This window comes from Brassica napus, chromosome C8 (assembly GCF_020379485.1).
Source record: "Brassica napus cultivar Da-Ae chromosome C8, Da-Ae, whole genome shotgun sequence".
Lineage (NCBI taxonomy): Eukaryota > Viridiplantae > Streptophyta > Magnoliopsida > Brassicales > Brassicaceae > Brassica > Brassica napus.
In genome coordinates this window covers 26,929,759-26,951,489 of record NC_063451.1, presented here as the reverse complement: position 1 = coordinate 26,951,489, position 21,731 = coordinate 26,929,759, and the positions used below count along the sequence as shown (strand labels likewise).

Here is a 21,731-nt window from a genome sequence, read left to right as displayed (position 1 = left end):
GAAAGAACCAAGAAAGGGGACATGAGAGACCGGAGTCACGTGACCTTACGTTTGGTTAACTATTTTTAATATCTGTGTTGACTGTTGAGCCACTAATATATAATTTATAAACATACTAAATGCTAACGAAAAAAAAAATTAAACAGAAGAAGTGTGGAAAATCCTCTCGGCGCCCAAGATTAAGATCTTTCTGTGGAAAGCGTTGAATGAAGCAATGCCAGTGTCTGAGCTTATTATCAAGAGAGGTATGCATATTGATGATAGATGCCAGACGTGTGGCGTCGAGGGAGAGTCAATTCTACATGCTCTGTTCCAATGTGATCCAGCGAGACAAGTGTGGGCATTATCTGGTATTCCTCATCCAGAGATTGGTTTTGATGAAGGAAGTCTGTTTGGAAACTTAAACTATCTGTTAAAGTTAAAGAACAGTAAACAACGCGAGATAACAATGAATAGAACATGGTCGTGGCTGTTATGGGGTATTTGGAAGAGTAGAAACGAATTGATTTTCAAGGGCATGAGATGGTTACCCTGAAGAGATTAAGGAAAAGGTTGTATATGAAGCAGATGAATGGTTTTTAGCTCAAGAAGTAGAAGAAGAAACTAATAAGCGGAGTACTAATGAGGTAGTGTCGATTTAAAGGAAATGGAGCCCCCCCTCGAAAAGATTGGTTGATGTGTAATGTGGGCTTTGATTGGGTGAAGCAAACGAAGCTGATGGGTGTTGCGTGGGTCGTAAGGAATCATAGAGGAGTGGTACTTATGCATAGTCGTAGAGCCTTTTCGAATGTGCGTAGCTTGGCTGAAGCCAGGCTGGTTTCGATTCTTTGGGCAGTGGAAAGCATGTCGAGTCTGCATTACAACAAAGTGGTGTTTGCAAGGGATTATAAAGAGATTTTCACGGCGGTGCACAAACCACTCCTTTGGCTTGCCTTGCGATATCATGTGGTGGAGTTAAATCAGCTTCTGCGGGGGATTGCGGATTATCAACTATTGAGCGTTTTGAAGGAGGAAAATAGAGGAGCGGTAATCATTGCTCAAAACGTTACCAGGGAAGGAAGAATGTAATCCTATGTGGCTACTGGACATCTTTCTTGGCTTTTTGAATTCTTTGTCAATGAAAGCCGACTCCTCTAATGTGTCCTCTTTTCTGTGGTGGTACTTGTCTTTGTATTATCTTTGTTTAAGGCAAGGGTTGTGTTTAGGTTGTTAGAGTGCCTTTGTTGTTTGGGCTCTCTGAGTACTCTGTTTCTCTATTTCAATTGCTAATAAATTCCGGAAGTTAAAAAAAGAAGAAGCATGCAGGATCAAATGCTGAGATACTCTTTACTCATAGAAAGAATTTCAAATACTCCTCTAAAATATATTTTATTTTGATTTATTTTTATCACCAAAAATTATGAAAAATCTTGTACCACCATTGTTCTTGAAGATAAACTACACTTTATGGCAATTTCTAAAAATAAATGTTGACTGTCTCCATAAATGCTAAGAAATCAAAGAACGTTCTGACCACTCTTAAAAAGACTAGTAAATTTCATAAATGTAGAATGGCAGATATTTTTTGCAAGATTTAGATCACATCGTTACATAAGTTTGTTTACACCGAATAAGAACTCATCCTTTTTACTGACAAAAAGGGGAAACAAGAAGGAGAAAAACATTTTTATTTCGACCAAAATAAAAAAGAATAACATTTCTATATAATCTGTTTGACCAAAATAAAACATATCATTATAAAACAAACATGCATCCATGCGTAGGATTAGTCCGTGTCTTTGTATTCCGGTAAAGAATATAAGAGCATCAGCAACGCAGATACTGATAGCTCGATTAGAGCATCAGCAACGCAGATACTGATAGCTCGATTAGAGCATCAGCAACGCAGATACTGATAGCTCGATAACCCAGGTAAATTTTTTTAATTATTTTATTATTTTTTTCAATTAAAAAAAAAAAAAAGAGTAGCTAATCGCGGGATTCCACGTGGCGATGGGGCCCGCATACAGTAACGTGTCTGTCAATAAAACGATCCAGATTGCAAGAGACAAAATTGACACAGATTCTTAAATTGTTTGAGTCCCACAAATCAAAACTATACTAAAAACCAGATATAAAGCCCTCTGAGGGGATCCATATCAAATTGGAAATTCAGACCAATCAGAAGACTTCCTTTTGCCATGTCATATATGGCTTAGATAGAATGGGCTTTCGTTTAGGTTTTATTAAGATTATCAGTTTGGCCCATCCAGCCCATGTAGATAAACATGCTTCTTCGTCTAAGCTTGGCGACTCTCCCCGGCTCTTCCACTTCATCTTCTCCAATTTCTGTTTTTTTTTCCTTTAGATTCTCAATCAATAACGATGTTAAAGCAATTCTTAAAAGTTTTGCTCCACCTCCGCTTGATACTTCTCCTATATATAGCTCTATCTCTAAACCTAAATAAAAAAATCAACTCTGCAAAAGCTACATCCATGGCTATGAAATCCACCACGAAGTCTCAGCTTACCACCAGAAAATCTCCCGTCACCATGTATTTCATCGACATCTCACCAGGACGATCTGAGTCACAGCTTCGATTCTGGCTAATCCATTTTTAGGAGGCAAAAAACATAGCCAAAGTTGGGGGCTTTCTTGGCTTAGAGCTCCTACTCATCGATGAGTAGGTATGAGTTCTAATCCCCAACTTTCAGTCGATAATATTATAAATAGCATCCTTAAACCTGAATTATTTTAACTCCTGCAGGGGACTGTGATGCAAGGTTTCATATTTCATCCCACTCACTATATATCTCACAAGGTTTTGCTCCTCGATCGTGTCGAAGAACGTGTTGAAAGTATCATATGCAAACACACCGGCGAAATCGATCACTTTCGTCAAGGAAAAAAATCACAAAATCCAAGGGTCTTTCATCAGTTCTTCCTGGTATGGTTGTCCGTATCACACCCTTCAGATTCTTCAATTTTTTAAGCTTTTGCTTTTGGCGTTTCAGTCACCATTTAGATCTACTAAAAACCTAAACCTGAAGCACACATAAGTGGGAAAACATATCTTTGTTTCTCAATTTCACAAAGCTTGGCTGTGTTTTTGGTACAGTTTATAAATCTCCTTGAGCCAAGAAGAAGAAGGTAACACTGATCTATTTTTTTCATGTTTCCCAATTTTCAAAAATATCTGACGCAAGTGTAAACTTAGATTTGAATTGCTGATTTTGTCGACACATCAAAGCAACTGCGTATTGACCTCTTTTACTTGATTTGAAGAACTAAGCAAACCAACATGCTGATTTGTTGTGTGGAGCAGGAACAAGAGATCATCATCATCATCAGTTTTATACAAAATAGTATGCAAGTCCTGTGTATTAAAGAACACTTCTTTGTAAGTATCGTGATGAACTCACTAGGTGAAGAAATACGTTCTTTCCAATGGATAACTAATTTTAAAGGTTTGTTCACAGCCCATTGTTAAATATCCCTCAGGTTCACTGTAACTCTATTGGTTGATGTTTTAGCAATCATTTTCAGTTTTCATTTGTCTTCCGTGCTGAAACGTTACAGATAGGCATCATTGGGCGTCAGAACGTCGGGAATTCAAGTCTTTGAAATACATGGAGAAAAGTATGGAACACAATGATCCTTTTCATATCTTTAACACAATTTATTCAAATATAACAACATTACATTTCAACTGGTGATTTAATATTACCTTGCAGAGTGAAAAAAATTATTGCAGAAGTCGCTGGGACTACTCGAGACGTAGTGGAACCACAAAAAACTTGCACCATAGAAGAATGCTTCGAGAAAAGTAATACTAAGGTGGAGAAAGTGAAGAACTGTACATGGGACAAACAACTGGAAAAGTGTTCTTCAAACTTTCATGTCAGGCTGAAAATGGGAATCAAACATCTCCTGAGACTTTTTGGGATAGTGACCAACTTGGTTTATTCGGTTACAGTCAGAAATGTATCGAGCATGATCAGTTGTCTACTATGAAGCACAACGGATACTGTTATAGCCAGATGATATACTGAGGAAATGTCTTCCTTTTCGGATGTGACACCCAGAGATTGTTCACGCCATGTTCCATGAGAGTTGTTCGGATGGTCACTGTGCACCGAGGATACATAGGACTGCTTATATGAAGCCAATGCATTTGGGACTTAAGGAACAATGTGTTCGAGAACTTGAAGCAGTGCAAAGTCTATCCCTTAGTTTTCAAATTGTTCAAAAACGAACCTCGGTGTTCTTTTGTGTATGATACAAAATGGAAATTGGGTTACAAAGTAAATGAATTCTAGAAGTCTAACCCATCAAAACTATAATATCGCTAGACAAAATCCTTCCAAAAAACAAAGTATATAATGAATATCATAACTAATCTTACCAACTTCTTAATTTATGGTTGAGTTATTTCAAAAGATTCATTTTAACACAAGCTCACATTATTATATTTTCAGTAAATGAATGATTAATAAATATGGTGTAATTTTTATGTTTAACCAAATATAAATGCATCATTTCTTACACATCAATACAATACTAAAAGGAGGATATGAGCTCCATTGAGCCTATCCACGTAGGATCAGAAATTCAAACCAATCAAATTGTCTTAAGATGTCATGTCAGCTTAGTAAAAAAAATCTAACTTTACGATGGCGATTCCTTCTTCTTCTTCTACGCCTTTCCAATGTCTCTATCCAACTTGTGAGCGGTTCAAAGTTTTCTTCCATGATCTGCCATTAATTTGTCCTATTATTGATTTTTCAAAACAGTAGTATTAACATCACGAAACTCTCTCCTTCTTCTACTTTCTCACTCAATAGACAATAGTCTATATAAGATGGTTGCATCCAATAATATAAGTTTTCAAAAAAGTTCTATTGAGGGCAACCAAAACTCGGCTTCTGTCGATCTCAGAGATCCAACCCGAAAAACAAAGCTGCAGAGAGATTTCAAGCAAAGATTCACTGATATCTTCCTAGCTTGCTCTTCCACCTCTTCTGGTACGTATTTCCTGCTCTCCAATTTCTTCATTGCGGTCATTTCTCCACCTTCACCAATTGCGATCACGTTAAATAGGTTGATTTGGAAAGGGATCCCGCTGGTATTGAGGCAAAAGGTCTGCCAAGAAAGTCAAGCCCGCAACACAGCGATAGAGAAATTGGAGTTTGATTTTATTCAGAGTCTCATTTTTTATTGTTCTTCAGGAAGATTGATTTACAATATTTGATTTTCACTTAATTTTCTAGGTTATATTGGTATTGTTTTTAGCTGGTTCTAAGCTCTGTTTCATGTTGTAATTTTCTGTATTCTCAAAAGCGTTGTGAAAGAAAAAGCGTTATTTTTTAGCTGCTAGAGCTTCAAGAACAGAGAATCAAATATGGTTGGAATACTTTCTGAACCTAAAGAACCAACAGTTGGTATTAGAGAGATACACTACTTCCAATTCAATCCAGTCCACTTATATCTATAGTAATGGAGACAGGCACCGAGTAAGCAAAAGGAGCTCCAGAAAAGGTACCTAAAAACTGATTTTGTTTCACTGCACTTTAAATTTTAGTATTGTATTTTCTTTTCAATGATTTAACCTGTAAAACCTTTTACTTTTGATGATATTCAGATTCTTGATATGTGCAAGTGCAACACAAGAGCTGATCTGAGGAACAGAGTCCACTTAGCAATTGATAAGTACACTGAGCCTGGACTGAGGTCATTAGCTGTTGCAAGATGGCTCTACGTGAGAAAACCAAAAATAAGCTCTGGTGGTCCATGTGAATTCATTGGTCTGTTACCTTTGTTTGGTCTTCCGAAATATGATAATGCATACACCATTAGAAGAGCTTCAGACTTCGGTGTCAACATCCAGATGATCACTGGTTACTATCTGTGTATTTACTTCTCACTTTGGCTTTAATCTTATGCTGTATTGGTTTTCTTATAGGTGACAAACTTGCTATTTCCAAATAGACTCGACGTATGCTCGGTATGGGATGAAACATGTATCCATCAGCATCAGCTTCTCTACTTAGCAATCACAAAGACGAAAGCCTAGCTGCTGTTCCTGTTGAACAGTTGATTGAGACAGTTGATGGCCAACATCACAGCACTATTTCATAAAGATATGTTAACACAGTTGACAAGACCCAGTGCGTATAATTTCATAAAGATATGTTAACCACATGTCTACAAGTACTCTAAGTGTATAATATTTTTGCTATCAATGAGTATAATTTCATTATCTTTTTATCATCCCTTACTATTGTATCCTTCTTTGGTTTTGCTTTCAGATTCATCCAGCAAAAGCTAGGAGGTCCTTCAGTTTCTGATTACAAGAAGCTTCAATCTGAGAAGTCTGATCTTCAAATAAAGTACTATGAGTTTTTTGCTAAACATCAAGGAACGTTGAGAGAGGTATCCCGTCCTAACTTGAATATAAAAGTTTATTGGTACACCATATATAGTTGATTTGCACATGATTACACGCTTATGTAGTTCCTTATAGTGGCTCTACAATAACTTTCTCCACCACCCATAATCTTAAACATATTGATTCATCTTTGATAAACTGAAACTACTTGGGACCAATGATATCGAGTAGCTAACTCTCTCTGTAGCTAAGATTTGTCATGATTATTATTGATAGGAGCCCATAGAAAATGTTTAAATGTGTTTGGCATATTATATGTGTGATTAATGTTGCAGTTAGATGGAAGTGAAAAGCTTGCATTCTCGAAGAATTCCATAGCTCCGACCAGAAATTCATTAGCCAAGTGATGATTATGTTGTGAGAGAGGAAGTCACAACTCAGGGTTGAAGTCTTCCAGGAGATCAAAACTCTGCCTCTCTATGGTGACATAGTAAAGCTTCAGCTCATTCTTGCTGATCTTCTGCGCAACATTGTGAATCATGTCCCGTTTCCAGATAGTTGGGTAGGAATCAAGATCTCATCAAGCCACAAGCTTGCACACGAAAATGATCATATATCCATCTCCAGTTCAGGTATAAACGTCCACTGAAACATGCAACTCAACCATTTTCACAAAACAATGCAGCTGTTTTGCAGATTTTTGAGTGTTTTTAACTTGAGAGTTTGATGTTGTTTTAATGGTAGGATGATACATCCTGGAAATGATTTCTTTCAGAGATACTAAGTGATATGTTTGAGACATGAGATGGATGGGTCACGCCTGATGGCTTATGACTTAAGCAGATGAATGGTAGTGTGAGTTATGTTAGAGAAGACGAACGTTGTTTCTTTCAAGTGGATCTTCAAGTTAAGACAAGGTTAGGTGTTGCGACCATAGGAACAGAGGCTGGTTCAAGCATACAATAGAGATTCTGAGTTACAAAGGCATATATAAAATTTGACGATGGATTTAGAACTATGGATTTAACTTTTACTTATTTTAACGTTAAACCCATTATGGCCCAACAAAATATTGAACATAAATTTTGTTTCTCTTTTTCCAAACAAAGTAGAACTTTATTGATCTTTTAAAACACAAATTCATATTACAAGTTTGGAATAACCAAACAAAAACAATACCAATAGACAAAATTTTCGAAAAACATATTATTACATAAGTACATATATGTGCCTTTTACTGAAGTCGATAAAACAAGGGAATTTGACGATGCTTCACAAAATTAAAATTAACTTATTATAAACAGCTACAACTAAACAAACAAATCACTCCACAATATTTCCTATTACTTTATCAAAGTATTACAATAAAGGCAGACTCTATCTTATATCTCCCCTATAATTCAAACAAAAAGCTATATGTACTAAAACCTAAAATCAGCTAACTTATATCTCCCATTAAGGGATCCATCGCAGCAACATATACAGACCCTCCGGAATACGCATCACGACACACTGCGTAATTGTTTCAAAAGTCCGTGTAATTTCACCCATTTCTTACTGCAACGTCAACATTTCATGCGAACCTTTTAACTTGACGTCTAAGGAACCGTTTCTCTCTAATCCCAACTCTCACCGATTGTTAGGAAATTACATGAATCATTGTCAACAACCCCGCGCTTGAGAAATATGTTGGCCATCAACTTCCTCATTTTCACAGTATCAAATCAATATTGTATAGCCGTAAATTAATTATACAAATGGAATTATTTATCATTTGAAATAGACAATGCAAAAAGCCTGTATATATGTCAGTTTGTATATTTTGTAGAGAGGGCAAAAATTGAAAATGTAAAATCAATAATACTAAATACATAAAAAAGTTTTAAATTAAATGTAGATTTAACAATTTTTTATATGAAACAAAAGATTTTAGCTGAAACTTAAGAATATTGACTATTCATCACTTTTCGTTAATTTTAATAATAAATAAACAATAAAGAGTGTGGGGTTGATTGGTTGTTCTGTAGTTTTTGTTTTTGTTTTTACTTTAGAAAATAAGCTGTGAATTTTTTTGCTTCGGTTTTAATTGTTTTGCTATATATTTATTTTCAAAGCACTAAATAAAATCTTTAGAAAAGTTGATTTTGAAAACTAATATATTACTTTTTTAAAAAAACTTTATACTGTATCTTTAATTTTAAAAAAAAATTAGAGAAAAATGGATGTCTAAAACATTTACCAACATTACCAATCAACCCTTGAGTTTATTAATTTCAAATTCGTTGGACAACATAATAAATTAATTTCCGTATTATTACTTATATTTTTGGTAGTTAATTTTGAAATAATATATATACATGCTTTTATAAAAAATAAACTAGCTAAGATTAATTAAAAATTATAAGAAAAAATTTAACCGGGCGTAGCCCGGGCAAAGACCCTAGTGTTTATAAATTTATAACTAGGAGTCTTCTTCGGTCATTACAATAACATGACTGAATTGGGATATCCTTTGTTAAAGAACATACTGCTGAACAACTTATATATTTTTATATCCACTAAAGTTATAAGAATATAATATAGGCTCAGCTCAGTTATTAAATATTTTAGAGACCAATGTAATGATATTAATAATAAAAATATATTATAAATAATGTATATAATATTTTAATGTATTACTAAAATACAAAAATAACTGTAAAGAAAATTGATAAAGATAAAATTAAAAACAATGTTTATATTTTTTATTTTTTTAGTTGAGACATTGAATGAAAGTTGTTAAATGCTTCAATACTAAAATAAGATCTTATTTAAAAAAAACAATAGACATTATAACTATTTTTAAAAAAATACTCATAGAAAGGCGGTCTTCAACATATACACTTATGATAAATATTAGTTTATCAAGTTAAGAAATAACAAAGTAATAACCAAGTTATCACCATTTAATTTTTGGTGTTAATATATTATATAATTTTGGTTGAATTAGTAAAATATTTAAAATTTTCATAGAATTTTTGAAATTATAAAATTTATGATAAATAGAAATTTAATATATTTAAAATCATTCTTTGCGCGTAACGCAGCCAACAACTCTAATTATTATAATAATTTAATTTTAATGATTTTTGGTTAAGAATGAGCGTTGCTAATGGACGAGTGAAGCACGTGACTCTCACGCGCAACCAGTATCCCATTTGGCGTGTACGTGAGCGAGACTCGGTAAGTATTTAAACAACATTTTCACTCAAAGAATCATCATATAGCTTTGGTTGATGTGACCGACGCCGAATCGGTGCTTCGGCTCTGTAGCGCCAATTAGAAACAGCCACGTTGCTAATCAAATTCACATCAAACGTACGGTCTCGTTCGTAACGAGTCAGTCGCTAATGCATTTAGAAGCGGCGCTTTAATAGTTTATTTTTTACTGTTTTTTTAAAGATTTTGTAACCTTCCTTGCCATTAAAACTCTTTCTTCTTTGAATGGAAAAAATCTTTTCCTTTTATTTTCTTCTTCAATGTTTCGTTGAAATCATGTCTGTTAAATTGTGCAGCTGAGTCCAGGGTTCTTATCTGAGCTGTTTTTGTTATTCTATCTGACAAGTGATGCTGCTACTCTCTCTCTCTCTCTCTCTAACCTGTTTTTGTTTTTTTTATCTGTTCATGACTTGAGTCACTCCTCTGTTTGATTTTGTTTCTCTGATATTAGGGTTGTTCTTAATAAACTGTATATTGATTCAACAACCTGTGTAACCACACTCGTTTTGATATTAATTTAAGATTGCATAAACATTAAAAGTTTTGATTTTTTTTTTTTGGTTATTGAAATTGGATTTAGGCAGGTGGAGTTTTGATGAACATGGAAGCTGTTGTTACTGACAATGGAGTCAATCTCAAGCATAATGGTCTAATGGAAACTAAACCGGAGAAGGAGAAACCGGTTAAGCCAACAAGTTTGAGCAGTGGTTCAGACACAGAAGAAGAAGAAGAAGAGAGAAGTGTGGGATCTCTGAAGCGAGTGTCTAATAAAAAACGCAAACGGTCTATTGCTGATGAAGGTAGAGTGGCTAAGACCAAATCTTCAAGAGAGAAGAGACGCAAAGAAAAAATAAATGGTGATGAAAAGAAACTGAAGCAGAGAAGCTCTGTGAAAAGAAGAGCTAAAACGAAGAAAGAAGACAAGGAACGTGAACGTGAACAAGAACTGAAACTAGTTCCTTTCATCGAGCCAACAGATGCTGGTAACAGTTCTGACTCAGATTCTCATGTGAAAAACGAAAACTTCAAGGACTGCAGAAGCATGACAAGAAGTTTAAGGGTAACAACATTGTTCTTGCATTACCTGATAATTGTACTGTCTGAAATTCATTGTGTTCTTTCTTCCCTCCCTCTTTACACAGGCTGCTTTGGGAGAACTTGCGATTTGCCATCAATGCTCCAAAGGAGAAAGAAGATTTCTTTTCATTTGCACTTTTTGTGAAGAGAAGTTGTATTGTTTCCCATGTATCAAGAAATGGTATCCTCATTTGTCATATGATGATGTCATTGAGAAATGTCCTTTTTGCCGTGGAACTTGCAACTGTGACATATGCTTGCAGTCAAGTGGATTAATCGAGGTATAATGATTGCATTTATATGTTATTTTTTTTCCTTCTTATTAATAAGATTCACAAGATTGATATGTGTCTTCTTTGTCTTACAGACATCAAAGAGGAAGCTCGGTGATCACGAAAGATTCCATCACCTCCAGTACTTGATTGGATCAATGCTTCCTTTCCTGAAAATGTTATGCAAAGCGCAAGATGAAGAGATTGAAACCGAGGCAAAGATTCAAGGTATATATAGATCTTCTGCTACTATATTAACTAGGTAAAGAACCGGAACTCATTTTATAAAAATAAATATGCCATAATTTATAAATTTAATCTCTCTTATATAAACTGTTTACAATTGCTTTTGAAGAAATACATGTGTTACAAAATTATCTTACGTGCAAAACTATATTCATTTATTGAAAATGCTAAAAATCTATATTTTGTTTATATGTTTTGGTTGTAATAAAATTAGAAGTATATTATCTTTGGTACAAGCTAACATGTTGTTATGTTCTATATAGGACTAATGACTTCTCAAATTGATGTATCCGAGACTCTATGCTCAAACGAAGAGAGAGTCTTTTGGTAAGAGTTATGTGACAAATCTATATACCACTTGTTTTTTTATAACTGAAGTATCATTTGTGGTGATGCAGTAACCACTGTGCAACTTCAATCGTTGACTTGCATCGAAGCTGCCCAAAATGCTCTTATGAACTCTGTCTCAGCTGCTGCCAAGAGATCCGTGGAGGGCTGTTTTCAGAACGTCCGGAGTTGAAGTTGAATTTTGTTTATAGAGGCAGCAGATATATACATGGTGAAGATGCAGAACCAAGCTCATCTTCTGTTCTTGAGGATGAAGCTAATGATGATAAACCGTCTATTAAGTGGAATGCTGATGATAACGGGAGCATAGCGTGCGCTTCAAAAGACCTTGGCGGTTGCGGTGACTGTGTCTTGGAGCTGAAACGTATCTTACCGTTAACTCGGATGTCGGATTTGGAGAAAAGGGCAGAGACGTTCTTAGCTTCTTGCAGCGTCAAGTCTCTGACAGTGTCTAACTGCAGATGTGATTCTGATTTTGAGATGAGTACGATGAGGAAAGCAGCTTCGAGAAACAGTTCAAATGACAACAACCTCTACTCTCCTGATTCTTTCGACGTCCTGAAGCAAGAGGAGCTTCTGCATTTTCAAGATCACTGGCGCAAAGGCGAGCCAGTGATCGTCAGAAACGCGCTTAACAACGCAGCGGGTCTAAGCTGGGAGCCGAAGGTGATGTGGAGAGCGTTATGCGAGAATGTTGATTCAGCGATGTGTATAGATTCTTTAGCTAACTGTGAGGTGAAGATCAAAACTCGTGACTTCTTCGAAGGATACATCAAAGGGAGATCGTACGGTAACTTGTGGCCTGAGATGCTGAAGCTCAAAGACTGGCCTCCTTCGGACAAGTTTGATAACCTTTTGCCACGTCACTGCGATGAGTTCATCTCGGCGTTGCCTTTCCAAGAGTACAGTGATCCTAGATCCGGAGTTCTCAACATTGCTACTAAGCTTCCTGAAGGAGTTCTTAAACCTGATCTTGGTCCTAAGACGTACATTGCGTATGGGAATGCTGATGAGCTTGGAAGAGGGGACTCGGTCACTAAGCTTCATTGTGATATGTCAGATGCAGTAAATATTCTGATGCATACGGCTGAAGTTACACTAACTAAGGAGCAGCTCTCTGCAATAGAAGCTCTGAAGAAGAAACACAAGCAGCAAGATGGGAAGGAGCTTCAAGATCAGAATGATTTTGACAGAGGAGAGATTGTTACTGTTAGTGATGAAGATGGGTTTCATCATGATGAAGCAGGGAGTGCGCTTTGGGACATATTTAGAAGAGAAGATGTTCCAAAGCTTGAGGAGTATTTAAGAAAGCATTGCAAGGAGTTCAGACACACTTATTGTTCTCCTGTGACTAAGGTAATATTAATAAACGTTTTTTTTTCCAGAGTTTTGTGTTTATTTATTGGACTGATGAGGAGTGTTTTTGTTTAGGTTTATCATCCGATTCATGACCAAACGTTGTTCTTAACCGTTGAGCATAAGAGAAAACTCAAGGCCGAGTTTGGTTGGTGCTTGTGACTGTGAGAACTAATCACTTGTGAGTTGTTATGGACATTTTGTTCATATGTTTTTGTTTGTGTGTTTTAAGGGATTGAGCCATGGACATTTGTGCAAAAGGTGGGAGAAGCTGTGTTTATTCCTGCTGGTTGTCCTCATCAAGTTCGGAATCTCAAGGTTATTGTTTTATCCACTTACATTTTTCTCATAATATATTTACTAATAAAACTGACTCTTGTTGTTGTGGGTTATGGAACAGTCTTGCACAAAGGTAGCGGTTGACTTTGTGTCACCAGAGAACATACATGAGTGTCTACGTTTGACTGAAGAGTTTAGACAACTCCCTAAGAGCCATAAAGCCAGAGAAGACAAACTTGAGGTGATTATCATCAGTGGTTAATGGTTATTAATGTTCTTACTTGCTGTTGCTTACTGGTGTTTTACTCGTTTCTTTCTTTCTTTGTCATGTGAAACAGATAAAGAAGATGGTGATTTACGCTGTGGAACAATCCTTGAAGGAAATGGAGGCATTATTGCCAGATTTAAGCTAAAAGAAGCTTAAACTTTTGTTGTGACATGGTTCTCAAACCTTGTAATAGCAGGTCTTGTAGATTGTAAAGCTTTGGATGGGGGTCGATTGTAGTTTTCTTTTGATGTTATGGAAATGATTTCCCTTTTTTGGGTGTAACTTTTTGAACATGTTGAACTGGAAGCCATTCTTTTTTGGTATATGAAAATGGAAAGTTGCTAATGTACTTTTGCATTGTTTTGTGGTACTTGAGATTATATGATACTTGAACATCATGATAGTTGTGCTGTTGATGACATCTTTCAGTTTAAAAAAAAAAATGGTTTACTAGATTTATGAAGTTATTGTTTTGTGTCTGTTGGTTGGTGTGTTGTAAAATTTTGATTGTGTAATTTGAAAATTAAACATGTTGATGAATTTTTTCTTTGATTTTGACAATTAAATCATTTTTCTTAGAAGGATATCCGACACCTGGATATCCGCGAACCCCGGATCCGGATAAGGATAGTAAAATTATGGATCCGTCGAATAAGGATCCGGATCCGGATATCTTAAAATTGCCCGGATAACCGATCCGTCCCGGGCCTAATACTAGTAATATTTAGAATTGGACTAAAAATAGTCAAATCTTTTAAATAATAGTATTTCTGAGTATGTTGGTTGAATAACAATTTGTCATTAATATTAGACTTGTATTATACTGGGGTCCCACAGAACATTAAGACGCGTACGTGGACTATCTAATACGAGGACGTATAAAAGAAAAATCTACGCGACTCCCGTCTACCATCATATCGTCATCTCCTGTCTTCTTCTTCTTCTTATCTCTCAAATTCCAAAAATGTACTAACGCCAATTTTTTACAGTTTCGATCTCTCCTTCTGACTTCAAAACCCTAAAAACGATGTTGATCGGTGGGCGACGGTGAGTTGCTGATCGCAAATCTTCCTCCGTGAGGTACGATACAATGACGAGGAAACCGGCGTCGCGTCGCGGCGTCGTGTGGCTCGGGTGGAAGCTCGTCATCGCTTTCTCCGTCTCCCTATGCCTTCTCGCTCTCCTAAGGATCCAGTTACAGTACCGTTCCGTCGCGACATTGGCGCCGCCGCTCTCCGTCGCGCTCCGTGATTACTCCGGCGACCGTCCGAAGGTGGCTTTCCTCTTCTTAGCTCGGCGTGATCTCCCGCTTGATTTTCTGTGGGATAGTTTCTTCAAGGTTTGGGATTTTTAGGATAACGTATTTGATTTAGCTCGTGTCACTCTGTCAATGGCTGTTTTGTTTTCTAAATGTGGAAAGTTACTGTTTTTGGTGATTTTGGTAGGGTGTTGATCAGGCGAATTACTCTGTTTATGTACATTCAGTACCTGGTTTCGTGTTCAATGAAGAAACCACGAGATCGCAGTATTTCTATAACCGACAGTTGAACAATAGCATCAAGGTGAGTGTTGTTCATTATCAGTTTATATTATATGCCTGAGAATGTATCAGCAGAGAAAAGCCTTTTTGGTATTTATTAACTGTTTCTAGGGATTATAATTGATGAATCTAAACTTAGGGTGTCATGGTTATAGGTAATATGGGGAGAATCCAGCATGATTGCAGCTGAGAGATTGTTGTTTGCTTCTGCTTTAGAGGATCTGTCAAATCAAAGATTTGTTCTTCTCTCTGACAGGTCCGCTTCTCTGAGAATTATTAATCATCTAATGCTTTCCTTTGCTGGATTGCATTCCTTGGTTTATTCTCTTTACTGTATTTTGCATACGATTAGTCGGCACTACATGGTTAGTCAATTACAGTACCTCTTGGTTTTAGCTTTGAACTGCTAATGCAGAAGTGGACTTGTGCAGTACAGAACACACATACATATACTCATTTGTGTTCTCACACTCGTAGCATTTTTGCTTCTACTTTCTGTTTTGCAGATGTGCTCCGTTATATGACTTTGGCTATATATACAGATATGTTATCTCATCACCGAGGAGTTTTGTGGATAGGTGATTGCAATTCTGAACCTTTTGAGATTTCTCAGTACTTGTTAATATGTTAGTGGGTGCATTTGGCTTATATGGCCTGATAGCTGGTATATAAGAGGAGGTTTTTCAGATTTTGATGACTGTGTTTCTCTCTACTTACAGTTTTCTTCATACTAAAGAGACACGGTACAGTGTGAATATGTCTTCTGTCATACCTGAAGAGAAATGGCGTAAAGGTTCCCAGGTATCTTCATTATCTTGCTTTTGAAACGAACATTAGAGAATTAGTATCTTAAGCCTAGTTTCTTCTGGAAATTTTAAGCATCAGAGTGAGAGGGACAAGGGTTCAGCTCATGAATATTTTAATTTCATCCTTGTTTTATCTATTGCAGTGGATATCTGTGATCAGAAGTCATGCAGAGGTCATTGTTAATGATGGTATCGTATTCCCAGTTTTTAAGAAATTTTGCAAGGTAAAGATCATCAGGCTTTATGTAGATTCAGTTTCCGTTACTGCTTGCAATCACCATTAAGCGAAACCTCAGAGTATCTATTATTGTTTTTAACGTCACTCTTGATTCCTTTTTGACGAAGAAACAACAAATGATGAGGTGATTTCTCTTTCGATTTGCAGAGAGCTCCACCTTTAGGTTCTCAGGAGGCATGGTTGTTTTTTGTAAGTGATACTTCCACATTGACATTTCTTTTCATTGATAGCAGCAGCTTGGATTGTCAATTTATGTAGATAATATTTCTTTGTGTTGGTTTGAAATAAAGTTTCAGTGATGTCTATATAGTATATATTGAAGTCTATGACACTTCTCTCCGTTGATATGCGTATTTCTTTCTCAATTGAACTGATGTTTAAACCTGTGGCGTTTGATGTGAACTCAGAGACAGAACCGGCGTAACTGCATCCCTGATGAACACTATGTTCAAACATTGCTTACGGTAATAATCATTCTTAGAAACATCTCTCCCGTTTGTTGTTCCTTTTCTCCATCTAAAAAGTTTCGTATTAATTACGTTACTATACCATTTTTTAATTTCCAGATGTGTGGACTAGAGAATGAAATGGAACGAAGAACACTGACATATACTGTATGGAACGTTTCGGGTTCAAAATATGAAACCCAAACGTGGCATCCCGTCACTTTCACATTTGAAAACTCCGGCCCTGGGCAAATAAAGGAAATAAAGGTAACATTATATCTTTGTTTGTGATAAGCATCACAACAATTGGATCTATACTTTTGAGTAATCATTAATTCTTTTTTTCTTTTCTTGGAACAGAAAATAGACCATGTCTATTACGAGACTGAATCACGAACAGAATGGTGCAAGGCGGACTCGAAACCCGTCCCATGCTTTCTCTTTGCAAGGAAGTTCACTGAAGGAGCCGCAATGCGCCTTGTGAAGGAAGGACTAATAGGATCGTCCAAAAACATAACTTTATAAGTGATATATTTAACTCAGCAACAGTGTAAGCAAGTGTTTTACAAACTGAGAAAAGGGTGCGTATCTTCTAGGTCAAGCAACAGAGAGTTCACATAGATTAGGTAATAGCATTGATAACATCACTCATGAGGTCAAGCAACTACTTTCGAATTTTGTTTGGTAAACATTTTCTATTAATATGTCTGAAGAAACGGGCTTTGATTAACATTATGTCTTGCAACATATCATTCCACCAATAATAAAACAGCAGTTTATGTTTATTCTTCCTGGGAAACTGGTTTTGATGTTTTTAATCACAGTTTCAAAGTGTTTGCAAGCAGTTCATTTTTTCTTAGGATACTCTCTCGCCCCGAAGATCGTCGATCCTATTCTCACATTTGTGCTTCCCAATTCAATCTGCATATAGAAAAAATCAAGGGACAAAACTCTTTTAACATTTTGACCAGAACTCAGTGTTCTCAGTTCTGTACTTAATTGACAACATGGTGTTGATCAGAAACTTACGGCTAACTCAAAGTCACCAGACATCCCCATCGACAGCTCGCACTGCTCCTCAGGTATTCCCAGCGCCTCACACACTTCACTTCTGCATTTCGCAAGCATCTACAGATATAATAAGAAACAAAAGAGAGCTTCTTTTTGGTAAGTGTTCCCATGATATTACCAAACGTTTCTTTAGATTCCATTAAAATTATATAAACCTTGAAGTTCTCGGGGGTTGAAGTGTAATCAGCCATCCCTATCGTCATCAAACCAGAAAACTCGAGGTTCGAGCAGGCTTCCTTCACGTGCTTTGCTAGTCCTACGCATCCACAGGGCTCCACGCCGAATTTCGCTGTCATGTAAAGAAACGTAGAAATGGAAACATTTGAGTTGGATGCGAAGAAAAAGTTGGAGATTCTCAGATTCTTACACTCTTCGCCACTGGTATTCACTTGGACCAAGACCTTCAAAGGCTTTCTTCCGATGTTTCCAACCACACGATCAAGCATGTTTGCAATCTATGAAAGCAAATGAGATAACCAACGTTTGTCAGATGCGTGTTCCTGATGTTTCCTCCAGTGTGAGAGGCATAACAACTGAGAAACAAGTTACAAGGTTGCTTTCAAAGAGCCCTGAGGCTGAGCTAGTAATGTAACTGTGGTTAAGTTGGAGCTCCTCCAGTGTCAAAAACCCCGCAATGTCTTTGTATTTCTAGAAGATTATTATACGTTATGACCTTAACTAAACTCTCAATGCATCTCTACTCATACTCAACATCCACTAACCCACAACATTGCCATCCAATTATACAGAAAAGATTCAACAAACGATTGATCTCATTCTACATATTCCACTATCTACAGTCTTGTTACCTCCTTTAAGACCTCGAAAGAAGGCTACAAACCAATAAACTCTACTCCTAATATATAGAATATTTACCTTCTCATCGTCCACACTTTCCACCATCACAAGGTTAGGCACTCCAGCTGATCAAACAAGCAAACAAATCAAAGAATCAAGACCAGAACATATCAAACACATACATAGAAACTCAGCATTACACTCAAATTCAGACCAATTCAGTATAACCGAATAACAGAACTAACGTCTCAAAACCAATGAACCAACAACAACACTTACTTAGCAAAGGCTTCACTTTGTTACTCTGCAGATTCCCAATGAAATGCCATTCTATATCTTCAGGAAGCTTCAATTTCAAATCGCAAAAAACAAAAAAAAAAAGATCAGACTTTTTAAATCCAAATATTACCAAAAAGATTCAAACTTTCAAAACTGATTCGAACCTGTGGGGCCTTCTCAATGATCTCCTGCACGTAGTTCTCCCCAAAAGACCTCTGACCCGCGTCGTACACTTGCCGAATCAGAGAAACTGGCTTCGTCTTGCTCACCGCTACGACCCGTATCCGATCCGACGCGCGACCCGCTTTCTCCGCCGCCTTGTTCACCCGCTGAAACACCGATCGCAAAGCCGCCACGCCATCCATCGCCGCCGCTGACATGACCGGTTCCGCCACGTGTCCTGATGGCTCGTTCGTGTGCGTGTCTTTGTTTTCGAGATCGTTCATCGAAAGCTGATAGCTTCCTTTTTTCTTAATCACACTCTCTGGTCACAGTTTTGTGGAAGAGAATGACGTAGACGTGCATTATACGCTGCGTTTCGATGAAAGACAAATGAACGAAAATACTATAAAAATAAAAGTTAACCGCAGTAAATCGAAATTGGGACGCTATTACAGCCCTGACCTATACAGCGTAAATGTTTTTTTTACAGTGCAACTATATTTTCTTGTTACATAATTAAGTTTCCTTTATTGGTAAATGGTAGTGATTCCTACGAAAAATTTACTATAAATTGCGGGAAACAAAAAAAAAAGCGAATTATCAAAAGGAAAAAGGCAACAAGATATGCTAAATTCTTTTTATCCCAAACTTGTAGTATACAAAAAAAAGGAATGAAACAGAATAAAAGAGGGTGTGCGATCATGCTTTTGCCTTTTAAGGAAACATGTTCTAATGCTTTTAGAAGATTCTGTTCTCATTGCTTTGAACTCCACAAGTGACAGGAGCTTTGGCTCTCACTCTCCTCAACTCAAGTACCAAAAGATTCCACCCCCAACGCCAATAGCTCGGCCCGCTGAAACCGCCGTCACCGTTCCTGATAACCACAAATTGTTCGGTTTAGATCAGATCACTAGTCACAACTCACAAGTACTTAATTATTTTTTATCAAAATTGAATACAAAATCATATAGTAATAAGATGACCAAACATATATCATATGGTAATAATAGTAACCTTGCTTAGTTACCTGCGACTGCTCCAATGCGTTTATGCTTTATGAGGTTAGGATCTGCGAAATATATCAAAAAGATTCAATCTATATATAATAGCAAACATGATTTTGTCCTCCTATGAAATCAATCTTTATATAATAGCAAACATGATTTTGTCCTCCTATGAAATCATCATTTTTTAATAGGAAAAAAAAGTTTGATCCAATGGTCAGCATTTTTCATATTTTATGATCTAATGGATATAAAACACTCTTTCTATAGATGATGATGTCATCAATTTTTTTGGCAACTCTTCTATCAACAGACATCTATTTTAAACAACACATCATTTTAAGAGACACAATGACAACTCTTCTTTCAACCGTCATCTATTTGAAACAACACATCTTTTTAAAAGACCCAAATAATACATTTTCATCTAAACAACACATCCCTTAACCAACATACATTTTCATAATTTATTTAAACATTCAACCCAATGGTCAGAATTATTTGTTTTTATCATCTAAAAGACATAAAACACTTTCGTTGAATTCACTGTTGTCAGCCAAAAAATTATATTTGACAAAACTTTCTTTATTTATTAAAACAATGCATCCTTTCGCAAACATACCTTTTCCTAATTTTAAGTATTTTTTATATATCGAAGCAACACATCCCTTAACAAACATATATTTTCATTATTATTTAAAACAATGCATCCCTTAGCAACATAAATTTTCCTAATTAAAATAATTTTTCAAAAAAATCTGAAAAGATACAATCCAACGGCCGTAATTGTTTGTTTAATTATCTAATGGTCCAAACTTATTTTGGTGTATTTCTTAAGTCGTATCGCAACTTTTTCTGAAGAGTTTTCATCTGAAAAAACACACACCTTCTAGAGTTGTCCTTGATGTACCTTTTCATGATCTATATATTGAACTTTTTACAGCAAAAATCTATTAAAAATATACCTGGTTATTTATCTTCTATTTCATTTTTTGTATTTGTTTTTGATCTCTGTCAAGGTATGTCATCTTCTCCCTCCTTTTAAGTCACATAGTCATTATTGAATAGTTTATCTGTTTACGGTGAGAGTTATCACTAGGTTTTGATGGTTTTTAAGAAGTAGAGATCAAAGCCTTACTACTTTTAAATAAATATCGTTAACGTATCACGAGTTTCGCATGGGGAAGTTTGTATTGCAGAAAATCATTAGTATTTGTATAAGAAAATACACAAGACGACACTCATTATAAAGTCACTAAATATAGGGGTCAGACAGTGAGTGGAAATAATGGATTTGAGAGATATCTCGACTGAATAATTAACGACGTAACTTGCGATTTATACATTTAATTTCCGTGTTGTATGAAAGAAATATCTGATTCATTTGTTTTTTCTTCAGAGCCTTTCATTCCATTTGTTTAAGATCAGTTAATACAAAACCACTATTGCATAAACTATCGCAAACGACCTTTGTTGTTGTCGCCAGGACGTTAGGATTCTAAAATCAGATTGCAAGTCTCATTTTAAAAAGTAGAGTAACTTCAGTCTCAGATTTATTATTTTTTTTATATGCAACTTCCATTGTAAAATAAATCAGATTGCACGTCTCATTTTGATCTCCGTGTTGTCTCCTCCACGTCTCCATCATTTGGATCCATTTCGTTGGATTTTGATGGCACGACTGCTTCTTCCGGTAGTTGTGTCCCGTGACGACAACAACGGTTGTTCTTCCTCAACCAAATAAAAGCCAATAGATGAAGAGTAGAGAGGAGAGAGCGATGGTGAAGTCTGTATTAGCGTTAAACATAAACAAACGTTTTGGGTGAAATGAGATGACTGGAATGAAACAAAGGCTAATGGTTTCACGTGGGGCAATGGGTTTTTGGTTCCAAGAGGATATGTATAACTCAATGAT

At 36.2% G+C, this 21,731-nt stretch overlaps 3 protein-coding genes and 1 long non-coding RNA gene across 14 annotated transcripts; 3 read left to right on the top strand and 1 right to left on the bottom strand.

Moving 5' to 3' along the window:
• The first annotated feature begins 4,655 nt into the window (after nucleotides 1-4,655).
• Nucleotides 4,656-7,493, top strand: LOC106382407. 8 transcript variants are annotated; one of them, XR_007327803.1, is made up of 7 exons: nucleotides 4,656-5,004; nucleotides 5,081-5,518; nucleotides 5,622-5,877; nucleotides 5,943-6,147; nucleotides 6,289-6,412; nucleotides 6,704-7,000; nucleotides 7,113-7,493. It is a non-coding gene; the product is annotated as an uncharacterized LOC106382407 (long non-coding RNA). The 8 variants fall into 8 exon arrangements; XR_001276849.3 differs by having other exon boundaries at nucleotides 5,943-6,201; XR_007327805.1 differs by having other exon boundaries at nucleotides 5,969-6,412.
• Nucleotides 7,494-9,768: 2,275 nt separating this feature from the next.
• LOC111212007 (lysine-specific demethylase JMJ25) lies at nucleotides 9,769-13,817 on the top strand. Of its 3 annotated transcripts, none has more exons than XM_048766365.1 (10): nucleotides 9,769-9,971; nucleotides 10,211-10,686; nucleotides 10,769-10,984; nucleotides 11,071-11,203; nucleotides 11,485-11,548; nucleotides 11,620-12,925; nucleotides 13,001-13,073; nucleotides 13,158-13,243; nucleotides 13,326-13,445; nucleotides 13,543-13,817. In XM_048766365.1, exons 2-10 carry the CDS (start codon nucleotides 10,222-10,224, stop codon nucleotides 13,615-13,617), a joined length of 2,538 nt encoding a protein of 845 aa, XP_048622322.1. In that variant the 5' UTR covers nucleotides 9,769-9,971; nucleotides 10,211-10,221; the 3' UTR covers nucleotides 13,618-13,817. The 3 variants fall into 3 exon arrangements, 2 of the variants coding, with proteins under 2 accessions (XP_048622322.1, XP_022569095.2); XM_022713374.2 differs by having other exon boundaries at nucleotides 9,780-9,971; nucleotides 10,207-10,686; XR_007327801.1 differs by lacking the exon at nucleotides 13,543-13,817 and having other exon boundaries at nucleotides 9,779-9,971; nucleotides 10,207-10,686; nucleotides 13,001-13,089; nucleotides 13,326-13,428.
• Nucleotides 13,818-14,386: 569 nt separating this feature from the next.
• LOC111212008 (glycosyltransferase BC10-like) lies at nucleotides 14,387-17,287 on the top strand. The gene is made up of 10 exons (XM_022713375.1): nucleotides 14,387-14,811; nucleotides 14,918-15,034; nucleotides 15,168-15,268; nucleotides 15,519-15,590; nucleotides 15,732-15,813; nucleotides 15,962-16,042; nucleotides 16,204-16,245; nucleotides 16,464-16,520; nucleotides 16,623-16,769; nucleotides 16,863-17,287. The coding sequence occupies exons 1-10, from the start codon at nucleotides 14,563-14,565 to the stop codon at nucleotides 17,025-17,027; spliced, it is 1,113 nt and encodes a 370-aa protein (XP_022569096.1). The 5' UTR covers nucleotides 14,387-14,562; the 3' UTR covers nucleotides 17,028-17,287.
• LOC106362178 (pyridoxal phosphate homeostasis protein-like) lies at nucleotides 17,178-19,185 on the bottom strand. 2 transcript variants are annotated; one of them, XM_013802019.3, is made up of 7 exons: nucleotides 18,815-19,185; nucleotides 18,651-18,717; nucleotides 18,450-18,496; nucleotides 17,941-18,028; nucleotides 17,729-17,862; nucleotides 17,532-17,630; nucleotides 17,178-17,423 (listed from the first exon to the last, which is right to left on the bottom strand). In XM_013802019.3, exons 1-7 carry the CDS (start codon nucleotides 19,094-19,096, stop codon nucleotides 17,349-17,351), a joined length of 792 nt encoding a protein of 263 aa, XP_013657473.2. In that variant the 5' UTR covers nucleotides 19,097-19,185; the 3' UTR covers nucleotides 17,178-17,348. The 2 variants fall into 2 exon arrangements, with proteins under 2 accessions (XP_013657473.2, XP_048622321.1); XM_048766364.1 differs by having other exon boundaries at nucleotides 17,729-18,028; nucleotides 18,815-19,155.
• Nucleotides 19,186-21,731: the final 2,546 nt, after the last annotated feature.

Excerpts from the sequence above, each read along its gene's own strand:
- LOC111212007 (XM_048766365.1), top strand. The coding sequence starts at position 10,222 with ATGAACATGGAAGCTGTTGTTACTGACAATGGAGTCAATCTCAAGCAT. Across the intron at positions 11,204-11,484 it reads AACCGAGGCAAAGATTCAAG|GACTAATGACTTCTCAAATT; the intron begins GTATATATAGAT and ends TGTTCTATATAG. Across the intron at positions 13,244-13,325 it reads ATCAAGTTCGGAATCTCAAG|TCTTGCACAAAGGTAGCGGT; the intron begins GTTATTGTTTTA and ends GTTATGGAACAG.
- LOC106362178 (XM_048766364.1), bottom strand. The coding sequence starts at position 19,096 with ATGAACGATCTCGAAAACAAAGACACGCACACGAACGAGCCATCAGGA. Across the intron at positions 18,718-18,814 it reads TCATTGAGAAGGCCCCACAG|CTTCCTGAAGATATAGAATG; the intron begins GTTCGAATCAGT and ends TTGAAATTGAAG. Across the intron at positions 17,631-17,728 it reads CAACCCCCGAGAACTTCAAG|ATGCTTGCGAAATGCAGAAG; the intron begins GTTTATATAATT and ends TTATATCTGTAG.
- LOC111212008 (XM_022713375.1), top strand. The coding sequence starts at position 14,563 with ATGACGAGGAAACCGGCGTCGCGTCGCGGCGTCGTGTGGCTCGGGTGG. Across the intron at positions 15,269-15,518 it reads TTTGTTCTTCTCTCTGACAG|ATGTGCTCCGTTATATGACT; the intron begins GTCCGCTTCTCT and ends TCTGTTTTGCAG. Across the intron at positions 16,246-16,463 it reads AGGAGGCATGGTTGTTTTTT|AGACAGAACCGGCGTAACTG; the intron begins GTAAGTGATACT and ends ATGTGAACTCAG.